The sequence below is a fragment of the Loxodonta africana genome, chromosome 9, assembly GCF_030014295.1.
Source record: "Loxodonta africana isolate mLoxAfr1 chromosome 9, mLoxAfr1.hap2, whole genome shotgun sequence".
Taxonomy (NCBI): Eukaryota; Metazoa; Chordata; class Mammalia; order Proboscidea; family Elephantidae; genus Loxodonta; species Loxodonta africana.
The window spans coordinates 66832285-66857121 of NC_087350.1; the positions used below are offsets into that span (position 1 = coordinate 66832285).

A 24837-nucleotide genomic window follows, 5' to 3' on the forward strand; every position below is an offset into this window, starting at 1 on the left:
TTGGGGGCCAGAAATTAATTGCTAGATCCTAAAGTTAGATTTTGCTCTGTTGGTGTTGTTGTTTGGGGTCATTGAGTTGGTTCCAACTCATAGCGACCCTATGTACAACAGAAAGAAACATTGCCTGGTCCTGCACCATCCTCGAAATCGTTGTTTTGCTTGTGCTCATTGTTGCAGCCACTGTGTCAATCCACCTCGTTGAGGGTCTTCCTCTTTTTCACTGACCCTCTACTCTACCAAGCATAATGTCCTTCTCCAGGGATTTTGTTCTACTATTGTGTATTTTATTTGAGACATATTTAAACACCAATGATGATGTTAAATCATAATTCTTGCAATTTGACCCAAGTGAAGAAATTTCTATAATGTTGCATCAGAATGCCTCCTGGGTAAGTATCCAAAATCCCAACTTAATCTGCTTAAACGACAAACAAAATTTATTGTCTCCTGTAACTGAAAAGTCCAGACTTTGGTCAGGCCTCTGGCAAAGCTTAATCCAGTGGATCAAGGTGTCACTGAAGACCCAAGTTTCCTCTGCATCTCCCTAACCGAAAAGTCGATTCTGACTCATAGCAACCCTATAGGACAGAGTTGAATTGCCCCATAGGGTTTCAGAGACTGTAATCTTTATGGAAGCAGATTGCCCCATTTTTCTCCCACAGAGCATCTGGTGGGCTCCAACTGCCAATCTTTCGGTTAGCAGCTGAGAAGTTAACCACTACCATTACCAGGGCTCCCTCCGTATCTCCTAACTGCTTTCTAAAATGTTGGCCTTAAAGATTGAGTTCACATGTGTTTTAATATAGCTGCCAGCAGCTTCTTGTTTGCATCCAGATGGGGAAGGAGAAAATTCTAGTAATTTCTGTCACAAATCCTGTTGTTGTGCTCTGTCGAGTCAATTCCGACTCATAGGACCCTATAAGACAGAGTAGAACTGTCCCCATAGGGTTTCCTAGGTTGTAAATCTTTACAGAAGCAGATCACCAGGTCTTTTCTCCTGTGCCGCAGCTGCGGGGCTGGAACTGTTGACATTTTGGTTAGCAGTTGAAAACTTAACCACTGTGCCACCAGAGCTCCTTGTCACAAGTTCTAGCAATTGCTTTCTTTTCCTTTCTTGCTCTCTTCATTAGCCCTTTGCCAGAGGGATAGCATCGCTTATTGGATTAAGATAATCAGGGTCTATGGCTGCTAACCAAAAGGCCAGCAATTTGAATCCACCAGGCACTCTTTGGAAACCCTATGGGGCAGTTCTATTCTGTCCTATAGGGTTGCTATGAGTCAGAATCGATTTGACAGCAACTTGTTTTTGTTTACCCCTGGATTTTGGGGTACGGTTAATCCCACACAAACTGCATGGCTGCTTTAAAATAGATGAATTCACCTTCCCCCCTCCCCCCAAAAAAATCAGTGAAAGATAGGAGGAATAGATGCTGGGAAGCAACTGACAGATTTCCACTATAAAAACCAACCTGGTCTATGACTATACAAGCAACACTATGCTTCATCCTTCCTCCAATGTCAGAAAGGAAGGGAAAGTACCTCATTCCTGAGAGGTTTGGCTGGGTGCATGGAAAAACCAAAAAGATCTTGCTCTTTTTGTTTTATTGTAGAATTCTGCTACTTTTGTTGTCAACATCGTGCTGAAGAAGATTTGAGGAATGTTGGCCGTGGCCGTGGTGGTTTTTTCTAACGTTAAATTCTCAAAAATGACAATCATCACATGCGGGGGATAGCAAACTGCTGCTGTTTTTGTAAGGCCCATCAGCTAAGAACTGTTCTTACATTTTTATAAGGTTATAAAAACAAAGAATGTGTAACAAAGACTATGTGGCCAAAAAGCCTGCAATATTATCTGGGCCTATAATGGTCACAGAAAAAGTTTGCTGACACCTGATCTAGTTTATAAAAGTAAAGTTTCTTTACCTCCTAAATAATTAGGATAAAATAACAAAGTTCGGGGGCGACTCATAAAACCAAATTTATGGGAAACTTATAATAGGATTAAAGTTTTTGTATTTTTCTCAATTTAACCAGAACAGCCCTTTGAAAAATCCTAAATGAAAATATCTTTCATCTACTTAACATTAACTTATCTACTTCACATTTGGTGGGGCGGGGGGTGGGGAGGGGAGGGGTAGCAAGAGGAGTGTGTGGAAACAGGTGATAAAAGATCAAAACCAGACACAGTACTAATTTTCCATAAAAGGCCCTCCATTTGCTGATTCTTGGTCCAAGTCATGGCATGGAAGAGAAATTAGATCCCAAATCTGCCAAATTCCAGGTTCTGAGATGACATGTTGAATGACATCACAGAGAAGCTACCCTGATATTCCAGCTAGGATCCTGTAATAGATACAGTGGACTCACGGAGCCAACAAGAGATCATCATCAGCAATTCCCAGGTGTAAATCATGATACAGATTATTAAGAACATGGCAAGTACTTATTTGGCTTCATTGAACAGTTCATCAGACAATCTTGAGAATAAATTTGATAAATTTTAAGAATTATATCCTCCATCCAGTATTCCTTTGTTGCTGTGTACCAAGGGTAGATTTTAAATTTCTTACTCTTACTCTTCAGGTTGGTCTTTAGAGGATGGCACTATCTAGACCAGTAGCGAAGGATCAAATTGATCAAAAAGAGTTTTGTTGCTCCTGATTCTTACTATCTGGTCTGATTCTACATGGATCCAGGCCAGCTCCTAATATATCCTGTGCCTGACCCCACTGGTGTCACCTTAGCTGTACCCCAAGAAGTCCGTGAAGTTGAAAGAATTCAGTCTTTGTATTATGTAGGGAAAAGAGAGGCAACTCCAGATACACCTATGGAACGGGGTAGAAAAAATGATGGCCAGTGTATCAGCAATTCCTTAGGTGGCTATTTTATAAAGCTGCTTTCTATCCATTGACCAATATTATTGCCACGACAAATATAAATACATACATAAAGCAGCAATAATTTCTTATTTTTCAAAGAATAAAACTGCCTCTAAAATATTTTTGATAATTAAATCACTAACTAAATTCTATTTAAGAATTTTATTGATTATTTCTCAGATAATCAATAGACAGTCTAAAGAGTCTAAGATCAAAAAGCAAAGTAAATATCTGATTATATCTCGGAGTACATGTGTTTATCTTCTCGTAATAACATTTCTTTGTAATTGTATGGCTATAAATTCAGAACTAGTTCTTAATTTATTTATATTTTTTTATTATCACATGCCCTATAAAACACTAGAGTGTATTTGTATTAAATTTGCCTTAAGTGGATTGTAAAAGAAAATTGTCTCCAAAAGAGAGGTTACCGTCCCACCTCATTTAAAGAGAAGGAGCCTTGGTGGCGCAGTGGTTAAGCACTTGGCTGCTAACTGAAGGTTTGGCAGTTCAAACCCATGATTGGCTCCACCACGGAAAAGATCTGGTGATCTGCTCTGGTAAAGATTTGTACCCTGGAAATCCTACGGGCCTGCTCTACTTTCTCCTACAGGGCCGCTAGGATGTGGAATTGACTCAATAGCACTGGTTTTTGTGTTTTTTAGTTTTTCATTTAAGGGGTAAATTGGGTATCAGAATCCTGACTTTCTGATGCCAGGCCTCATTCCTGGAAGGCAGGGAGGAGTAGAGAGAGAGGAGCCTAGGGCCTGGGCCTCAAGACACTAGGAGTAGTTTTGACTTTTGACATTTTCCCCAAATGCAGCTATAGATAAGGTCACAGAAGTAACACTGACCAGATTGAAAAAAGAAGGCATTGTCCTGTAACTTTGAAATGAGAAAGTGTTTTAAAATAGCACACATTTGCTAATGCTTTTGGCACTTCATTTTTTTTTTTTTTTTAATTTTCTGGAATCTCACACAATAGCTTGGGGCCTCACCCCACCTCTGACCTCACCTCTTCAGTGACCTTTCCTGAGGGGCTGTTGTCTCCTTCATGTCTTTATTCAAATGTCACCTTCTTATCAAAGCAAAACTTGGTCACCCAGACTCCAGTTGCAATCCAATCCCCATCCTTTCTTTTTACTTTACTTTTCTCTTTTTTTCTTTATTAGTAATTATCACTAATAAACTATATATTTTACTTGCTGATCTTATTGTCAGCTTCCCCATCTAAAATTTCCTCTGTTAAGGCAGGAAATACTTTGTTGTGCGTGTTTTTTTTTTTTTTTTTTTGTATGTACACAGCTCTTTCCTAGCAACTTGTGCAGTGCCTGGTATAGTGTAGGCCTCAATAGACATATGTTGAATAAATACTTATTCTATGGGAGTATTCCATTCAGATCACTTAGCCAAGTGAAGTTCAGGGGCCCAATAACAACTACTGGGAGGTGAACGGCATTTGTGGGCTTGTGAAGATGGCAACTACCTTCTGACTTTCACATACATGTGAGAAATGGAGCTTGGCATGGCTCTCTAAAAGGTGAATTACCCCTGTGTTAGAAAAAAAAAGGCATACTGGTAAAGGAAGAGAAGCGTCTAATGATTTTAGTGAGTAGCCTCTAAGTCATTAGTTTTACCTGCTTGAAAACTAAGCCAAGTGGCAACCTAATTGTCAAGACCTCTATTGCACAGCAGGTATGCTGTTTGTATGGGATTAACTCCACCCCGCAATTCCAGTGGTTGGCCTTGCTTGACTCAATCCAATTAGTGATCTTCCATCTCCTCCCCCTTGTCTTAATGCTTGGGTGAGCCCATGACACAATTAGGGCCAGTGAGAGTGAGAATGACTTCTAATACTATGGAGAGCTCAGGAGATAATCTTGTGTAGTGGTTAAGGAAATGGATTCTAGACTCAGAGCTCCTAGATTAACAATCCCAACTACACTACTCACCAGCTGGTTGGCCATGAGAAAATTAATTTCAGTTTTCTTATTTGTAAAATAAGGAGAATAATATTATCCACTCCATAGGGTACTAGGAATCTGCTTCCATAAGATTGTTGTTGTTTTTAGTTGCCATTGAGTCAATTCTGACTCACCTTGACCTTGCGTTACAGAATAAAACTGTTCCGTAGGGATTTCTTGGTTGTAATCTTAACAGAAGCAGATCGCCAGGCCTTTTCTTCCATAGTAATGCTTGGTGTATTTGAGCTGCCAGCCTTTAGGTTAGCAGTCTAAGGAGCTGGCTCCATAAAATTACAGCCACTGAAAGCTCTATGGAGTACAATTCTACTCTGAAACATGTGGGATCTCCATGAGTCAGAGTGGACTGGACGGCAATGGATTTGGTCTTGGTTTGGGGGTTGGTGAATAGACTCCTAGTCTTTTTTGTGCATTTATATGCACTTACAAGGAGCCCTGGTGGTGCAGTGCTTAAGTGTTCAGCTGTTTACTGAAAGGTTGGTGGTTCTGACCCACCGGTTGCTCTGCAGGAGAAAGATGTGGCAGTCTGCTCCTGTAAAGATTTACAGCCCTAGAAACACTACATGACAGTTCTACTCTGTCCTATAGGGTCATTATGAGTTGGAATCTATTTGTTGGCACAAAACAACAACATATGTACTTAAAAAGAGAAATATATTTGGCCTCAGGGACATTTAGCAAAGGTGGGGCCAGCTGGAGAACAATGGAGTGGGTCACCTGGTTAAGATTTTTAGGAGCTAAACTTTGATTTTATTCTCCGCAAGACTTCATGCTATTCAGTGGTTTTGCACTTTTTCTCATTTATGCTCTGGTTTCAGGATGAATTCCAAACATTTTTGAAAACTGCTGGATGCAAACTTGTGGTGGTTGAGTTTTCTGCAAAATGGTGTGGCCCCTGCAAAAGGATGTGCCCTCTTATTCAGGTAAGTATCTCCAGCATCTACCCCACATTTCTAGAAGGAATTTAAAGTCCTGAAACATTTTTCTAATAATTCTAAAGTTTGATATTTATGAGCCATAATTTTTTTTGCATCCTGATTAATCTGAAATAGTATAACCAAAAAAAAAAAAAAAACCCATCACCATCGAGTCGATTTCGACTCATAGTGACCCTATAGGACAGAGTGTAACTGCCCCGTATAGTTTCCAGGGATTTGAACTGCTGACCTTTTGGTTGGTAGCCAAAGCTCTTAACCACTGTGCTACCAGAGCCCTGAAGATAATATACTGAGATCTAATTAGATAATTTGTACAGACACCAGAAGATTAGTGCTACTTTTCTATGGATAGTGTTGCAAAGAACATCAAGATATGGGGGAAAAAAAGTTCATTTGTACAAATGAATGGATTATTCATATTAGAATAATGATAATTTAGCAAATTTCACAAGTTCAGAACTTCCAAATATTAGAATAGATTACAGGTAAACATTATAATTATTTTTAGCTATATAAATAGCACTATAATATAAATAAATAAACTCCCCCAATCCTTCAACCCTTTTACCAGAAGAAATCACATGTCTTACATATTGCTTTCTTGTCTTTGTTCTACTTAAAATATTCTATGTATTTGAAGTCTATATTTATAGTCAGATCTTTTTTATATGCACATTGGCTTATGTTTTTCATAGTTTCCAAATTATAATTTTAATGGCTACACAATGTTTCATCTAGTTCATTTTCCTATAGCCCCACAAAAAGCTTTCTTTCTTTTGGTAAAAAATACTTCAAAAAGAATCTCGAGACATTTTCTTTTCATTATTTCTTGTTTTACACTTACTTATGTCAATTTTGTGAGACCTATTACTTCAAATCTAAAGAAGCTTTGATTCCTTGGTGTCCTAGTCATCTAGTGCTGCTATAACAGAAATACCATAAGTGGGTGGCTTTAACAAAGAGAAGTTTATTTCCTCACAGTAAAATAGGCCAAAAGTTGAAATTCAGGGCATCAGCTCCAGTGGAAGGCTTTCTCTCTCTGTCGGCCTTCTCATCTATCTTCCCTTGGACTAGGAGCTTCTCCATGCAGGGACCCTGAGTTTAAAGGATGTACTCTGCTCCTGGCACTGCTTTCTTGGTGGTATGAGGTCCCCAACTCTCTGCCTGCTCCCCTATCCTTTTATCTCTTGTAAAATAAAAGGCGGTACAGGCCACACCTTAGAGAAACTCCCTTTACACTGGATCAGGGACATGACCTTAGTAAGGGTGTTACAATCCCACCCTAATCCTCTTTAACATAAAATTACAATCACAAAATGGAGGACAACCACTCAATACTTGGCCTAACCAAGTTGACACATATTTTGTGGGGGGGCACAATTCAATCCATGATACTTGGCCTAACCAAAAATACTCTGGTTTATTTTTATTGAGGTTTCTAACATTTCAACTTTTTTAAAAAGTGGTTTATTTTTTGTTCTTATTAAAAATATACACAGCAGAACATACACCAAGTCAACAATTTCTACATGTGCATTTCATCGACATTGATTACATTCTTTCAGTTGTACAAACATTCTTACCCTCCTTTTCAGAATTGTTTCTCCCCCATTAATATAAACTCACTGCCCCCTCAGCTTCCTATCTAACCTTTTCAGTTGCTATTGTGAATTTGATCCCAAACAGATAGTTCTTTAAAACAACACAATGCTCAAGACATTCTTTACTAGTTAAGCTAAACTATTATTTGGCTTAAAGAAGACTTCAGGGGATGCTTTTGGTTTGAGGTATAAAGTTTAACTCAGGACAATAGTTTACGGGGTTTATCCAGCCTCCACAGTTTCAGAAAATCTGGATTCCATGAGAATTTGGAATTCTATTCCATACTTTTTTCCCTTTTTGTTCAGGGTTTTTCTATAGAATCTTTGATCAAAATGTCTAACATGTCAACTTTTTTGACTCAAACCCTTGAATCCATCTGAAGCAATTCTAATACTAACTGCAATTCTTAAAACAGACAACTTTTGACATTAAAATGAACTTATATTCAAATTGATTGTACTCAAATTTAACAATTTTAAATTTTAACAAATTTAACCTTTTTCTTGTTTCTTTTTTTTTCTCTCCACAAGGCACAATTTTAGTATTAACACTAAGCTAATAATTTTTATTCTTTTATTTTGAAGGCAATGTCTCTGCAGTACCAAAATGTAATGTTTGCGAATGTGGATGTGGACAAATCTCGGGTAAGAATCTTAAAACTTTTAGTGTAGATACTTAAAACTCAAATGCACTGTAATTGAATAGCAATTATCAGTGATTAAATAATTTAAAAATCAAGAAGAATTTCAAAATTTGTTCTGATGACTGTAGCAAAGGTCTTCATAATGCTTTTACATGTTTTGTATTACGAAAAAAAAAAAAAGCAAATATGTGGCTCTCCTGCTGCTCCCGTCCCCTCTCAGGTATATGAATAGGGCCACTGATATTGTTACTTTTTCTCATTATAAATGGACAAATATTAGCTAGAGTAATTTTGTGGAGACATTGTGTATATTAATGAGACACATTTTGATTAATGAAATGAGGCTTATTATTATCTTTGGTGGTGGTGGGAAAGAGAGAGTTGGCTTCAGGGACAGGAGGGAAGGGTTTCCTAGAATTCCTTGTGATGTCTTAAAAAATTCCATGAAAAGCATAATATATAACAAGAGGAAAGTGAGGTATAGTAAAATGTCTGTAATACATTGAGTTAGGTTTTAGAAATTGATCCATTACCTATTGCAGGGAGTGCAAAGCATTTTTCACTTGGAACTCAGTTTTAACCTATTGGCACTGGCTACTTAGAGCAACTCTGTTGAGAAGGATTCTGAGGCTGGGTCCAGGCCAGGCAGTGAACGATGTCAGAATTGACTTGATGGCAACAGATTTTTGTTTTTTATTCATATATGTATCAGGAGCCCTGGTGGTGCAGCAGTTAAGCACTCGGCTGCTAACCAAAATGTTGGCATTTTGAACCTACCACCCCATTCTGCAAGAGAAAGATGTGGCAGTTTGCTCCAGTAAAAATTACAGCCTTGGAAACCCTATGGGGAAGTTCTACTCTGTCATATAGTGTTGCTATGAGTCAGAATCAACTCGATGGCGATGAATTTGTTTTTTTGTATTCATATATTAGATTGAATTTGAGCTTTAGAATAGAAGAAACTTTTTCTCCCAGTTCTGCTCTTTAATAGTTTTGCAAACTATGATCATTTAACCTCAATAAGCTTCAGGATAATATTACATAGGAAAACGTGGTGCCGTAGTGGTTAAAAGCTATGGCTGCTAACGAAAAGTTCAGCAGTTCAAATCCACCAGGTGTTCCTTAGAAAACCTATGGGGCAGTTCTACTCTGATAAAATGAGAAAAAATACATGGCATAGTGCCTGGAACATAATAGAAATTCTGTTTTTTCGTTTCCTTCAGGCTTTCTTGAAGTGTGAGAGTATCTGATTGCCCTTTAAACTGAATCATGTACTGTGTATTCAGAATATGTGTCTACGATCATTATCTCCCTGTCTTCTTTTTTTTTAAATGGCTTTGTTAAGATATAATTCCCATACCATACAACTCACTCATGTAAAGTGTACAATCCAATGGTTTTTAGTGTAGTCACAGAGTTGTACAACAATTACCACAATCAATTTTAGAACATATTCATCACCTCAAAAAGAAACCTTGTGCCCTTTAGCATTCACCCCTAATTTCCTCCACCACCTCCTCCACCCACTGCCAGCCCTAGGCAACCACTAACCTACTTTCTGTTTCCACAGATGAGCCTATTCTGAATATTTCATATAAATGGAACCATAGAATATGTGGTCTTTTGTGACTGGCTTCTCTCAGCGTAATATTTTCAAGTTTCATTTGTGTTGTAGCATGTATCAGAACTTCATTTCTTTTTATTGCCGAATAATATTCCATTGTATGGATAGACTGCACTTTGTTTAACTATTTTCCAGTTGATGGACATTCAGGTTATTTTCGCTTTCTGATTATCATCAATAATGCTGCTATAAACATTTAAGTACAGGTGTTTTTTTGTGTGGACATATGTTTTTATTTCTCTTGCGTACCTACCTAGGAGTAGAATTGTTAGGTCATATGGTAACTCTTCAAGCCCTGGTGGCGTAGTGGTTAAGAGCTCGGCTGCTAGCCAAAATGTTGGCAGTTCGAATCCACCAGCCACTCATTGGAAACACTATGACAGCAGAATCGGAATCGACTCAATGACAATGGGTTTGGGGTTTTTTTTTTTTTTTGGTTTTATGATAACTCTGTGTTTAACTTTTGGGAACTGGCAGACTGTGTTCCAAAGTGGCTGAGCCATTTTAGATTCCCACAAGTAGTGTATGAGGGTTCCAATTTCTCCACATCCTCGCCGACACTTGTTATTATCTGTCTATTGGATTACAGCTCTTTATCTTTTAAGATGAAACAAAAATGCACAATTTTCTTTCTTGATATTTATTTTTTAGTTGTCACTGTGGTAATGAAAATTATATAAGTGTGCATGTGTGTGTGTGTGTATGTGTGTTGCAGTGATGGGGAGAGATTTAGTGCCAATAAAATGATCGATACATTAGAGAAAGAAGTTCAATTCTGTTGATCCTGTGGGTAGCTCATTTTCTTTTGACTCCTAAATAAGATAAAAACTGGCATTTGAAAGTGGGTTGAAACGGATTAAAACAATTGGTATTTGAGATGATTTTCTTGTCTATTGGTACCAAATCTTTCACAAAGATGGCCAAAGAAGTAAGGTTTAGAAGAAAGAAATTTGTAAGCCTTACTGAAAATGCTAGATTAGTATATCACCCCATGTATCAAGTGTGAGCTGTAATAAAGATATCTTTACTCCTTCCTATTTTTTATAACATGCTATCTCCATACTGGGTCCCACTGGGGCATCTCTACAAGCTTTCTCAGGTCTTTTAAATAGAGTTCATTCAGCCTTTCAGCATTCCTTCTCTTTCTCAGTCTCTGTCTCTCGCCCCTCTCCTTGAGCCCTAGAGTGGAGAGCCCACCAATATTGGGAATAGTCATCTTCTATTGTAACATACTTGGAGACTTTGAGGGCATGTTAGAAAAGCTCTTGGCAGGAGAATCCATAACGCATCAGGTCTCCCTAGGCTTTCAAATTTGCCATCTGAGAAGTCACCAAGCAACATGTTTGGTACAGGGAAAGGACATGCAAAACTGTGACTTTATGTCATTTCTTTTTTTTCCCAGGAGTTGGCCCAAACATGTAACATCAAAATAATACCCACATTTCAGATGTTCAAGCAAGCCAAGAAGGTATGTTTCCATGGTAACTGGCAGGGTTGAGTTGGGTTATAGGATCATCAGAATCTGAACAAAGGCCTGGAGTACCCTGGGTGGATAAAACAACTGCATTTACTTTTAACACTTAGCAATGTAATTTTGGGGTTTTGAACTTTACATACTGACAAGGGGTAAAAAAAAAAAAAATGCATGGAAATGGATAATGGTGATGGCTGAACAATATGATGAACAAAATTGTCACTGAATTTTACATGTTTAGAATGTTGAAATGGCAATTGGTTTGTTACACACACATTTACCACAATAAAAAATTTTTTAATTATGATAAATCTCTCCATTTAGACCATCTGAGGTGTCTAAATCCATAAGAATTATCCCACTATTACCCCTATACTGAGGTGGAACGGTCAAGAAAGAATCTACAGAAAAGGACATGAAGTTCTCACTCGAATGTATACAAGTTGTTAATAATACTTGGGAAAATGTTAACGAAAAACTATCACTGGGAAAATTTCGGAACAGATAAGGGTGATGGCTGAACAACACGATGAACATAATGTCACTAAACTGTACAAGTGATGATTATTGAAATGGCAGATGTTTTATTACATATATACTTACCACAATAAAAAATATTAAAAACTGGATGTCCATCTGTAAAAAAAAACAAAACAGGATCCATACCTCACACCATACACAAAAACTAACTCTAAATGGATCAAAGACCTAATCATAAAACTTAAAATAATAAAGATCATGGAAGGAAAAATAGGGACAATGCTGGTGGCCCTAACACATGGCATAAAGAAAATATAAACCATAACTAACAATGTACAAACACCAGAAGATAATAGATAAATGGGAGTTCCTAAAAATTAAATATTTATGCTTATCAAAAGATTCTACCAAAAGAGTAAAAAGAGAACGTACAGACTGGGAAAAAATTTTAGGCTACGACATATCCAACAAAGGTTTAACCTCTAAAATCTATAAAATACTTCAACACCTCAACAACAAAAAGACAAATAATCTAATTAAAAAGTGAGCAAAAGATATGAACAGACACTTCACCAAAGAAGACATTCAGTCAGCCAACGGACACGTTAGAGAAACACAAATCAAAACTACAATGAGATACAATCTCACCTGAACATTACTGGCACAAATAAAATTAAAAAAAAAAAAAAAAAAACAGAAAATAACAAATGTAGGAGAGGCCGTGGGGAGATTGGAACTCTTATGCACTGCTGGCAGGAATGCAAAATGGTACAACCATTTTGGAAAACAATATGGCACTTCCTTAAAAAGCTATGAATAGAAATACCATACAATCCTGCTATTCCAATCCTAGGAATATATTCTAAAATAAGAGCCATGACACAAATAGATATATGCACACCCACGTTCGTTGAAGCATTATTCACAATAGCAAAAAGATGGACCCACCTAAGTGCCCATCAACAGATGAATGGATAAACAAACTATGGTACACACACACAACAGAATACTACGCAAGGATAAAGAGCAATGATGAATCTGTGAAACATCTCACAAAAAGAAAAGAATCTGGAGGACATTATGCTGAATGAAATAAGTCAATCACAAAAGGACAAATAATGTATGAGACTATTATTATAAAAACCCAAGAAAAGGATTACACACAGAAAAAAAAATCTTTGATGGTTTTGAGGGAGGGGAGGGGTGGGGAGGAGAAATCACTAACTAGGTAGTAGACAAGTGTTAACTTTGGTGAAGGGAAAGACAACACATACTATAGGAAGTCGGTACAACTTGAAGAAGCCAAAGTCGTAGAAGCTTCCTAGACATATCCAAACATCTTGAGGGACCAAATTATTGGGGCTGAGGGCTGGATACCATTGTCTCAAAGGACATATAGGTCAACTGGCATAACATAGTCCATAAAGAAAATGTTCTACATCCTACTTTGCTGAATAGCCTCTGGGGTCTTAAAAGCTTGAAAGTGGCCATCTAAGATATATCTATTGGTCCCATACCATCCAGAGCAAAGGAGAATGAAGAAAACCAAAGGTACAAGGAAAAGATTTGTCCAAAGGATTAATGAACTACATGAGCCGCAGCCTTCACCAGCCTGAACCTAGAAAAAACTACCTGTTTTGACAGGGATCACAATAGAGGGTACTGGACAAAGCAGGAGAAAAATGTCAATCAAAATTCAAATTCACAAAAAAAGACCAAACTTGTTGGTCTGACAGGCTGGAGGAACCCCCAAGACTATAGCCCCTGGTCACACTACTAACTGAGAACTGAAGCCACTCCCAAAATCCATCTTTCAGCCAAAGATTAGACAGGCCTATAAAACAAGCAATAACACACATGCTTCTGAGTTCAATCAAATATACAAGACCATATGGGCAACACCTGCCCAAAAGCAAAGACAAGAAGGCAGGGAGAGGAAAACTGGACGAATGGGCATGGGGAACCCGGGATGGAAAGGAGGAGAGTGTTGACGCATTGTGGGAATTGCAGCCAAAGTCACAAAACAATTTGTATGTATACATTTTTGGACAAGAATCTAATTTGCTCTGTAAACTTTCACCTAAAAATAAAATTAAATATATTATACATACATATAAAAAATTAAGACTGATTAGCATGAATATGATTCTCTGTCAATGTATAATTGAATAATTTGACCAATGAAATGACTACAAGCTAAAAAAAAAACAAAAACAAAACTATCACAAGGCAATACAGCACAGTGTTTGAATATGCAAGTTCTAGATTCAGATTTGCACAGTTCAAATACCAGTTCTACCACTTCCTAGCTGTGGGACCTTGAGAAATTTACTTAACCTCTTTGCCTTTGTTTCAGGGATCATAACAAATATCTCCCTCACAGGGGTATTGTGAGTTAAATGAGTTAACATGCAGAAAACACTTAGACCTATCCTGACATGCTCAGTGCGTTGTGTTAGTTGTTATTTTGAAGACAGGGGAAGCAGTCAAGAAATCAAACTACATATTGCATTGGGCAAATCTGCTGCAAAAGATCTCTTTAAAGTGTTAAAAAGCAAATACGTCACTTTAAGGAGTAAGGTGCTCCCGACCCAAGCAGTGGTGTTTTCAATCGCCTCATGTGCACGTGAAAGCTGGACTATAAATAAGGAGGACCGAAGAGGAATCAATGCCTTTGAATTATGGCGTTGGCATGGTGTTGGCAGAGAATATTGAATATACTATGGACTGCCAGAAGGACGAACAAATCTGTCTTGGAGGAAGTACAGCCAGAATGCTCATTGGAAGCGAGGGCGGTGGGACTTTGTCTCACATACTTAGGACATTTTATCAGGAGGGACCAGTCCCTCGAGAAGGACATAATGCTTGGTAGAGTAGAAAACAACCCCCAAAAAGTATAGAGGGTCAGTGAAAAAGAGGAAGACCCTTAATGAGATGGATTGACACAGTGGCTGCAACAATGGCCTCAAGAATAACAAGGATCGTGTGATGGCCCAGGACCAGCAGTGTTTCATTTTGTTGTGCGTAAGGTCACTATGAGTTGGAACCAACTCGACTGCCCCTAACGACAACAACAACAACGTTTAAAATACTCAGTGTGTGATGAAACTAGTACTTCCGTATATTGCCCAGAGCATTGACAACTGTGCATACGTTATGAAAGGGGATTTTGCAATGCATTTAGGAGGAAAAACTGTTCATTTTCTTTCACACAATTATTTAATTCCTGGGAACTTTTCCTGCAGTAATACTTCAAGAAAAAATAAACAGCTATATGTATAACAATTTTAGCATTCTTTCTTATAAAAATGGAAACCATCTAAATGCCTTTTATTAGAATGGCTAAGTGAATTTTGCTGTATCTACTCTATGAAATAGTATGCCATTAAAAAGTGTTACGGATTGTGCATGTAGAAACTTGAATCGGTATATGTTTTGCTGTGTATATCCTCAACAGCAACAAAAACTAAATAAATAAACTATTTTTTAACAAAGTGTTATGAGAAATATATGCAAAATACAGAATATATGCTTAAACTTTGTAGAGATTTTATGTGAAATATGAAGAATGAGAGCATATGTTATGCTGGCAGTAGAATTTTGTTTTTAGTTATTTGTTTTTATTTGCTGTAATATAACTGGTGCAATATATTTAAATTATTTTTTTTAAATAAATAACATTACATAGTCCCTCCCTTGAGTTTTTACTTGAAAATGAAAGACATTCAGCATATATGCCTTCAACTCTCCCCATCTACATATTAAATTTTGTATCATCTTTTACTTTCTCTCCCATCTCAGAAATGACAATGCTTCCCTCTTTCCAAATTGATTCTATCCATTATATCTTGATTTCATCTTCTCTCTCTGCTTTAGATCTTACCCATTAGTTATCCTCTTTCAAACCTGGCATTTATGCACTTGTTGCTTTTCCCACCCAGGATCTATTCTCCATTCTCTATTAACAGTACCTGATTTTCCTCCAGGAAACCATGGCTCCTCCCATTTTCATCCATATTCTTCCTTGGGACTCCATCTCCAAACCTAGACCAATCAGGAAACTCCATCCCCATTAGGAATGGACCTTTGACCCCAGTCAAGCCAATCCAAGCCCAATCAGAGATAATTACAGGGTTTTGCTTAAGCAACTAGGTAAAAGCTTTTGATTTTACTAGATTTGAACTTGAGAAGATATGGAGCTAATGTTACTGCGGTTAGCTTGCCACCACATGGTACGTGAAAATGAAGCCACCAGAGAGGAAAGCAGAATCAAGCCAAGAGGTATTAATGGCATTGATGAGACTCTGAATCTATCTAGGTCTGAAGCCTGAACTATCCCTATAGATTCTTCAGTTATGTGAACTTTTGGTTAGGTTTTCTACCCCTTGCAACCCAAGAATTTCTAACAAATGTGTCTGATGTTCTCTCAGACTGCTCTGTGCAATATAAAGAATGAAAACTGAAAAAACCAAACCCATTGCCATCAAGTCGATTCCAACTCATAGCGACCCTATAGGACAGAGTAGAGCTGCCCCATAGAGTTTCCAAGGAGCACCTGGTGGATTTGAACTGCTGACCTTTTGGTTAGCAGCCGTAGCTTTTAACCCCTACACCACCAGGGTTTCATAAAGAATGAAAGCCTGGTGTAATTCACTGCTTCCAGTTCTCACTGTACACTTATTCCCTCACCTACTCTATTGAAAGTCACCAAGGATCTCCCAGTACACAATTTAAATAGCCATTTCTTAACCTTTGTATTCCTTGGTTGCAGAGAAGCACCATTAACTAATCAGCTTCTATTCTTGAAATTTTCTCCTCTTTTGGCTTCTATCCCTGCTTCCTCTCCAGGAACTTCTCTGGCTTCTTTTTCTCCTGCTGCTTTCAAATGTGTTTCCCAAAGTTATGTCTTTTCCCCATTCTGCCTTCCCTTCTTTAGTAATTTCATCCCTACTTTTTTTTTTTTTTGGTTCCAGCTATAAATACCTTTTACTTTGGCAACTGCAATAGCTCCCCAACCCAAAGTTAGCTCCGTAGCTCTGTTCTCTTCTCCACATAGATCCTTGTACAGCACTGTGTATGTCATTCCTCTACTTAAAATTTTATGTCCCCCATCCCTTGCCTACAGAATCAAACTAAACTCTTGCATTCATTCAAGTCTGGCATTCAATAATTTGGGACCCATCTACTTTTCTAAGTCTGTTACGGTTTAACTCACATGTTAGCTTCCTGTATTTGCTTACACTATTCCAAGCACCTAAAGGACTTCATGTCTGATTTGAAACTCCAGCGTCCAGAAGAATCCTTAGTAGATAGAAAACAGTCATTATGTGTTTGATGAGTGAGTGAGCAAATAAATGAATGTGTGAGTGCTGCTGTCTCTCCCCTGCATCTCATTTCCACCCCTGTCTCCCCTCCTGATTCCGTCCTAGGACCAATCTGACACTGGGAAGGTTTCTCCCCAGCTCAGTACAATTCTTCTGTTTTTATCCTTTCTGCGGATGATACTGCACGTGGCTGCTGCAACTCAATAGTTTCTTCCCTGTTTTACAATATAAAACCCTGGGTTCTCAACCGATTATGTGTCTAGGTCCTTAAGCAAATTTATAGCTACACTTTGAGGAAAAGCTTGACCCTCCTTGGTCTCAATTCTGTAGGGAGGTAGAAGAACCCTCAACCTGGGTGGGAGAGGGGGGACTCTTACAATCATTTCTTAACTGGTATCTAAAGGATACGGATTTCTTTTAAATTGATGGAATAAAATGTCTGCATTCTAGGAATCATTAAGGATATCAAATTAGATTTTTTTTTTCAGGGAGCTCTTGGAGAACAAAATTGATGACACTGGCCATTTAAGTTGATTTGCCTTCTTATACAGGGTTGCTATGAGTCAGAATTGACTTGATGCCAATAGATTTTTTTTTTTTAATTCTAACCCAACAAAGCCTCTGATTATAACCTGGATACCCATGTCCTGAGAAATTTTCTTCAGAATTAAATTTCTCATTGAATTACTAATTTAACATGCTAGTTATAGAGTTGTTGGGGGGTTTTGTTTTGTTTCCTTTTATTTTTTGAGACCATTTACGTCACAATATACAAACGAGTCTACTTCTAAACTTTGATCCTACATGTAACCATATCCCAGGAAGCTTTATACCTGGACTTCATCACTTTTGGATATCATTCAAAAACCTCCAGAAAAGATTTGTAATACTGGCTCCATTTGACAAAAAAATATAAATCTTCTATACAAAAGATAAGGGAGAGAGAAATGGAGAGGGGAGCCCTAACGAGCCAGTATTATACATCTTTTACCTCTTTTAACTCACCCTCAGCATTTGGGATCTGGGCAGCACTGGAGGGCTTCTGTAGGGTCCCCATTTTTACCATTGCATCCAGAGCTACATTCAGACTGAGACACCTCTAAAATTCCCCCAGATTCTACCCCACCATGTTCCACACAGGAAGATCACTAGAACCAGAGGAGGTTTGGGGTGGCCTGGCAAAAAAAACTGTTCATGTTATTTCCTCCCTTTTCAATAGACCTGACATCCACTGTTTTCCTGGGAGTAGAGAAAATTTAAGTTCACTTCTTTGAGGCCACCTCTCCAGAAATGTGCTCCTTTTTTTTTAAATCTGGAATAGCACAACTGAAATTAACTTACTAAAGCAGTAAGAACGAACGAATCTGCCTTGGAAGAAGTACAACCAGAATGCTCCTTAGAAGCAAGGATGATGAGACTCTGTCTCACATACTTGGACATGTTATCAGGAGGGATTAGTCCCTGGAGAAGGACATCATGCTTGGTAAAGGGTCAGTGAAAAAGAGGAAGACCCTCAACAAGGTGGATTGACACAGTGGGTGCAACAGTGGGCTCAAGCATAGCAACAATTGTGAGGATGGCACAGGACCGGGCAGTGTTTTGTTCTATTGTGCATGGGGTTCCATGGGTCAGAACCGATTCAACGGCACCTAACAACAACAACAAAGCAGTAAAGTACTATTTATCTTTAACAACAACAATAAAAAGCCCCTGGGTGGTGCAAACGGTTTGCACTAAACTACTGACCTAAAGGTTGGTGGTTCAAATCTACACGGTGGTGCCATGGAAGAAAGGCCTGGCAATCTGCTTCTGTAAAGATTACAGCCAAGAAAACCCCATGGAGCAAAGTTTTACTCTATAACACACAAGGCTGCCATGAGTTGAAATTAACCCAATGGCAACGGGGTTTGGTTTTTTGGGGTTAACAAAAAAAAAAAAACCCAGAGTCAAGTTTCTATTGATGATTGTTATAAGAAATGTCTTCATATTGCTGGTAAAATCATCTGGCAAAGAGCCACTGTTCATTATGCCATTTTAAATGCACATTGTATCAAAAGCCTTGTGATAATTCCTCCTAGAAAACAGAATAACTAGGAGACTATTTGCCTCCCCTGAAAATATGCTTCCTTGCATTAGATCAGAAAAGTTAGGGAATCCCTTGGGTTACTCTTTTTGCTATTGTTGCCAAGGATGTCCTGTGCTCAGATAGAGTAGCTTCCCTTGTCTGTACTTTTCCTGGCATTCACTACCTGCCATCTCCACACTGCATCATCCTTTAATGGTCTTGTTCGTTTATTCTAGCTCATTTCAACTATTTTCAAAAGTATACAGGATATACATAATTTTTTTAAACTAAAACAACCAAAGTTTTTTAAAACAAATGAAGTCATATAACAATAACCCAAGGCCACGGTGATTAATGGGCATTCTTTCTCACTGAAAGTGCTCATGCAGAGATTGGGTGAACATCTGGCAGGGAGGCAATATAATGAACAGCTGTAATTCTGTTATAGTTCCAGGGCAATGGAAAGCTAAAACAAATTCCAAGTAATAAAGTAGGCTTGTCCCTTCCTGCTGTATTCCTTTGTGTTTTCATCTAGAACATCACACCATGTTCCAGGAAGACGAATTGTGGTAAATAAGTATGTGTCTGTGGTGTCTCCCAGTTGGGGCAGTTAAAACCTTGGCTGGCTTTTTGCTAGGGTTTGATAATTAGAATATTACACAGGATTCTGTTAAAAAATGGTTCATATTTGATATTACAGACTCTGTTAAAATCTGGCAAAGGCTACAAACTCTCTGGAAAAATGTATATACGCACATAAACAGAAATACGTGTGTAGCGCTAGGGTAGTCACAGAACCTTCAAGTCCATCAATAGACCTTCTAGGTTAGTAGCTTCAGTTCCAGACCGAGGGTTGGCACATGTGTGTGGAATAGGAGGAAGGAAGAGAAACAAAGACTTAGCTAGTCTTGGTCACTTGCTTAAGTATGGGACCATTAACAAAAGTGGGCTCCATCTTTCATTCTTTGATATTAGAGTAAAATGGTTCCCCAAAGCACTTAGATACACTAATAATGGGTTAAGGGCACAAAGATGATAATAAATAAATTATTCATAGATGAGTAATTCAGAAGAACTCATCTGCTAGACTGAGCTCTCTTGTATTAAGTGGAAGGAAGCTCTTAGCCCTTGTGCCTGTGAACTGGAAGGCTCCTGCTGAGGTCATGGATGCCATTTCCAGCAAGTACTCTCCTTAAACTAAGTGCAGAGATTCAAAGAGTTCCAAGTGAGTATCACTGGGGTGTGCTGGGAAAAAGACAGGAGTTGAAGTAGGAGTCACAAACTTGATGTCGTCAAAGGACAAACCAAAAAAACCAAACCCACTGCCATTGAGTCGATTCTACCTCATAGCGACTCTATAGGACTGAGTAGAACTGCCCGGTAGAGTTTCCAAGGAGTGCCTGGCAGATTTGAACTCCTGACCTCTTGGTTAGCAGCCGTAGCATTTAACCACTACACCACCAGGGTTTTAGGCAGGGAAAATAGGTGAGAAAACAGGAAATGAGTAGGGTGGTGATTCCTGCAGAATGACTGATGCTCCAAAAGGGTCACAACTTGACTTCATAAGAAACAATTCTTGACCTATCCCCCCCAAAAAGTGTCTGCAGCTCGTTTTTGCCATCTCTGGAGTCAGACCACTGTAGGGTGAATCCCAGGTTGCCTTTTATTAGTGGGTGACCTTGGGAATATACCTTAACCACCTTGAAGATCAGCTTCCTTCTCTGTGAAATAGTGACTGTATCACCTGTTTTTGAATGGTTGTCATGCGAATTTATAATAATGTATATAAAATGCCTAGCACAGGACTTGATACACACTATAAAATGTGGCTATTTCTAAAGTCCCAGGATCTAGCTGTGTGCCTATTTCCCTGAAAATGTATAACAAAACAAGAAATAAAGCTTCTGGAGACCTCTGAAGCTCTTTGAAATAACTACAATCTCCATTTAGGCTAAACCACCTTAACATTAAATGCTATTCAATCTGCATTAGACAACAGAATTGTGCCTACCAATTAGACACAGAGGGGCTCTGTCTAAGGGAAAAAAATAAAAACAACTCACACATGGTCTTCAGGCTCTGAAGGGTGCAGATCCCAAAAAGGGGTTACATTTCAGCCCCATAAGAAAGTAATCCATGGGCAGAGGTTAGTTGACAGGAAAGGGCAAGAACTGAAATGGAGGCAAAGCAGAGAAGTACAGCAGGAACAAGAATCCCAGATGCCTACTGGCCATTGAAGGAGCCCTGGTGGCTGCGAGTGGAAATCAACTCTATGGCAATGGGATTTCTGGTTTTTTTTTTTTTTGGTGGCGCAACATTAAGCGCGCTCATCTGCTAACTGAAAAGTTGGTGGTTCAAACATACCCAGTGGATCTGAAAGGCCTGGTGATCTGCTTCCATAAATATTACAGCCAAGAAAGCCCTATAGGGTAGTTTTACTCTGTTACATGGGGTCACTATGAATCGGAATCAACTCGATGGCACCTACCAACAACAACACTGGCCACCGCTAAAGATGCTTCTCCTGGCTTTAGCAACTGAAAGGTGGTGATAACCCATGCACCTCTCTTCTCCTGGCCAGAGGTTAGGGTGAAGCAAGTGAGGCAGGGTTGTGCATGTACAAGGCCAAGTCCTGTTTTTATTTTGAATTTTGATATTTTGTTCATCATGGATTTTTGCCTTAATTTTTCTTTAATATTTATTAAAATACTATTTATCTTGATTACTGACTTTTTTTGGCACCCCCTTAAATTTTGCCTCCTGGTTCTGGTTCTGCTCTTATCCCTGAGTTTTAAATTGTTGAAATACAGGAGTGTTTCATTTGGTAAGGAGCCTGGTGGTGCACTGGTTAAGCACTTGGCTGCTACCGAAAAAGTTGGCAGTTTTAACCCACCAGCCACTGAGCAGGAGAAAGATGTGGCAGTCTGCTTCTGTAAAGATTTACAGCCTTGGAAATCATGTGGGCAGTTCTACTCTGTCCTATAGGGTTGCTATGAGTCAGAATCGTTTTGATGGCGGTGGGTCTGGTCTTTTGGCTTTATTTGGTGATTCTCCAGAAAGACTCACTTGACTCAAAGCAGATTATACTCACAGCTGTGTTACAGCAAAGGACACAGTAAAAACAGCAAGAAAAAGGTATGCAGTAGGAAACCCAGAGAAGCCCAGCACAGGATTCTACCATCCTTGCTTGTCTGAGGCCACACAGGAGTACCTTAGCAGTGAACTTCAGGGACACACGTGGAATGTCTTTGTCTAGTGACGCCCATTTGAGTTTCAGGGTTGGAGACTCTTATGTGGGGCAGGTCATGTAGCCATATCTTGCTATGCAAGCATTGCTACACAAACAACTATGACAATTGAAACTCAGGACCCCAATGATGAATCCAGGTACAAGACATCAATATTGATGTTTATGCAAAGCAACTTGACAAGCCAGTGTGGTCTGGTCCATTGTTCCAGGTATATATAGCAAAATCATCAATCACAAAGACACTTGGAGGGCCGCATTTTGGAGGGCTGGCCAAGAGTCAACCATAGTTCCCTTGAAGACATGCAGGGAATAAGCAACCAGACCTCCTGTGTTAATACCTTTTCTCACAAGGAGCCTTATAGAAAATCAAAATAACAGCTTGATTATAAATAGTGCCAAATTGTGCTAAGTGAAGAACATGGATTGGACCCATGTCAACAGACTTCCTATTGTTCCCTGGGAGCCCACACCTTGAAATGACTCACCTGTAGGGGAGTCTTGGGCTGCAGAGAAGAAATTGACCCACCCAGGAGAAAGAGATATTGCTGCTTTTCACAAATATTGTGTCACAAAAGAGGGGACAGAGGGTGATGAAGTTCCAGACCCGTCTCTAGAAGGCAGGCTTTAGGATCGCTTCGGATGTTCTTAAACAAAGAAAAACAGTGGTGAGAGAAGAGCATACCTGTCCCTGAGCAGAACACTCCCAAACACAGAATGGATAGCAACATGCTTATTCCTTTGTCTAGGTTCAACTTATAAGTTCTTCTCTGAACTCTGGCAGATGTGAGGGATATAGGAAACAAGCATATTTTCCCAGTACTGGGTAACTGAGCAATGTTTTCCAATGGAAACACGAGAACAGAGGCATATGCCATTGAAAGGAATGGCCCCAAAACCATGTTTATCCCCAAGAACAAAGTTTCATCCCAGACTTCCTGTGACGGGCAGAATGTCATCTCCTCTGGCCAGAGTCCAAATCACTTCTCCTGTTTTTACATCTCCATCAGTGTGGCTTGAGACCAATTGCCACAACATTAGACTCACATGCACTTCTTTTTACCTTCAGTGGAAAGCCACACTGTACCGAGTACCTAGCTGTCAGCTTTATTGTGTCTCCTCAGCAACTTCAGTTGATGGCCAGCTATGGCCAGTGGACCAAGTCCAACCTCTCCACCAGTTTTGTAAATTAAGTTTTACTGCGACACAGCCATGCCCATTCGTTTACATATCTGAATAGTTTTGACAGAGATTGCATGGCCTGCAAGCCTAAAATAGCTATTATCTAGTCTTTATAGAAAAAGTTGGTGACCACTTGCAAAGAAGAAAAAAAGCACTTTAGACCTTATTTATGCCACCACCAATGTCTAAAGAATGAGATATGTAGGTGGAGTTCCTAAATCAGCCACAAGAAAATCAAAGTAAGTTAGTATTTTATTGAAAACTAACTATTGGAACAAGTTGAGAAGAAGGTCAGTGTAGGTTAGAAAAATAAATAATAGATTGCTTTTATATGCCATTTTCTTGAGTTCAAGTACACATAAATTCAAACTGTTTGAAACAGACTATTTCTAAGAAGCCACACCTTCTTGACTTAATTTAGCTCACCTCCACAAGCTTTCACTGAGCTCCTTCTATTTGCAAGGCCTGCCTTGGATGTTGTGAAAATCAAAGGGGAAGTGTACAAACACCTGCAATATGATGCAGGCAGTTTTGGGGAAGGGGCCAGTGGATCAGAGAGAGGAGCCAAGACAGGTTCACACAGTAATTAACACTCTCCACCTCTGAACAGACGGTTGAGGTACTTTAAAAGTTCTCTCGTTAAACATATCCTTTCCATCTTATTTATACCATTCAATGCCTTAGTAAATTCTTCATAATGAAGAAAAAGAAGTCCACTGTATTATTACAAATTATGAAATTGTATCGTATGTAGAAACACTGCAACAGCCATCTTCAGAAATGTGTTTCTTGTCATTTGCTGGGTTATTTGGGGCTTGTTTGCTGCTGTTATTGTTGTTGTTGCTTTGGGTGTTTTGTTATTGTTGTTTTCAACTTAGTACGTGTGATGGTTAATGTTATGTGTCATCTTGGCTAGGCCATGATTCCCAGTATTGTGTGGTTGTCCTCCATTTTGTGCTCTGATATAATTATCCTCCATTTTGTGTGTCATAAATCCTAGCCTCTGTATGTTAATAAGGCAGGATTAGTGTGGGGCGTATCTTGAATCACAGCTTTACAATAGGGTCTGCCGTGAGGTGGATTGCATTCAAGCAGCCTTTCTCCCTGGGTCTCCTAACTCCCACCCAGGTGATTGGGCGGACCTGTGCAGATATGGTAATTGTGGCCCACCAAAGGGATTGATCAGTTTTGCTATCCCACTGGGCTTGAAGTGAGCCATCCCAGAGGTGGGAGAGAGAGCAGGAAGAACAGCCAGGAGCCAGTACACCCTTTGGACCTGGGATTCCTGTGCTGAGAAGCTCCTAGAAGCAGGAGACCAAGACAGAAAGTGAGCTGTAACCCTGAAGATGGTTAGAAGTGGTGACAGGAGAGGCCCAGCAGCAGAGACCCAGAAGCAG

General features: G+C 39.1%; 1 protein-coding gene across 2 annotated transcripts in view; it reads left to right on the plus strand.

Annotated features, from left to right (window-relative positions):
- The first annotated feature begins 2411 nt into the window (after positions 1–2411).
- The window catches only part of TXNDC8 (thioredoxin domain containing 8), a 28962-nt gene continuing 6536 nt past the window's right edge, over positions 2412–24837 (plus strand). For both annotated transcript variants that reach the window (XM_064291620.1, XM_064291621.1), the window contains exons 1-4: positions 2412–2435; positions 5680–5784; positions 7986–8045; positions 11071–11136. In XM_064291620.1, coding sequence (XP_064147690.1) covers positions 2412–2435; positions 5680–5784; positions 7986–8045; positions 11071–11136 — 255 coding nt within the window. The remainder of the gene's footprint in view (positions 2436–5679; positions 5785–7985; positions 8046–11070; positions 11137–24837) is intronic.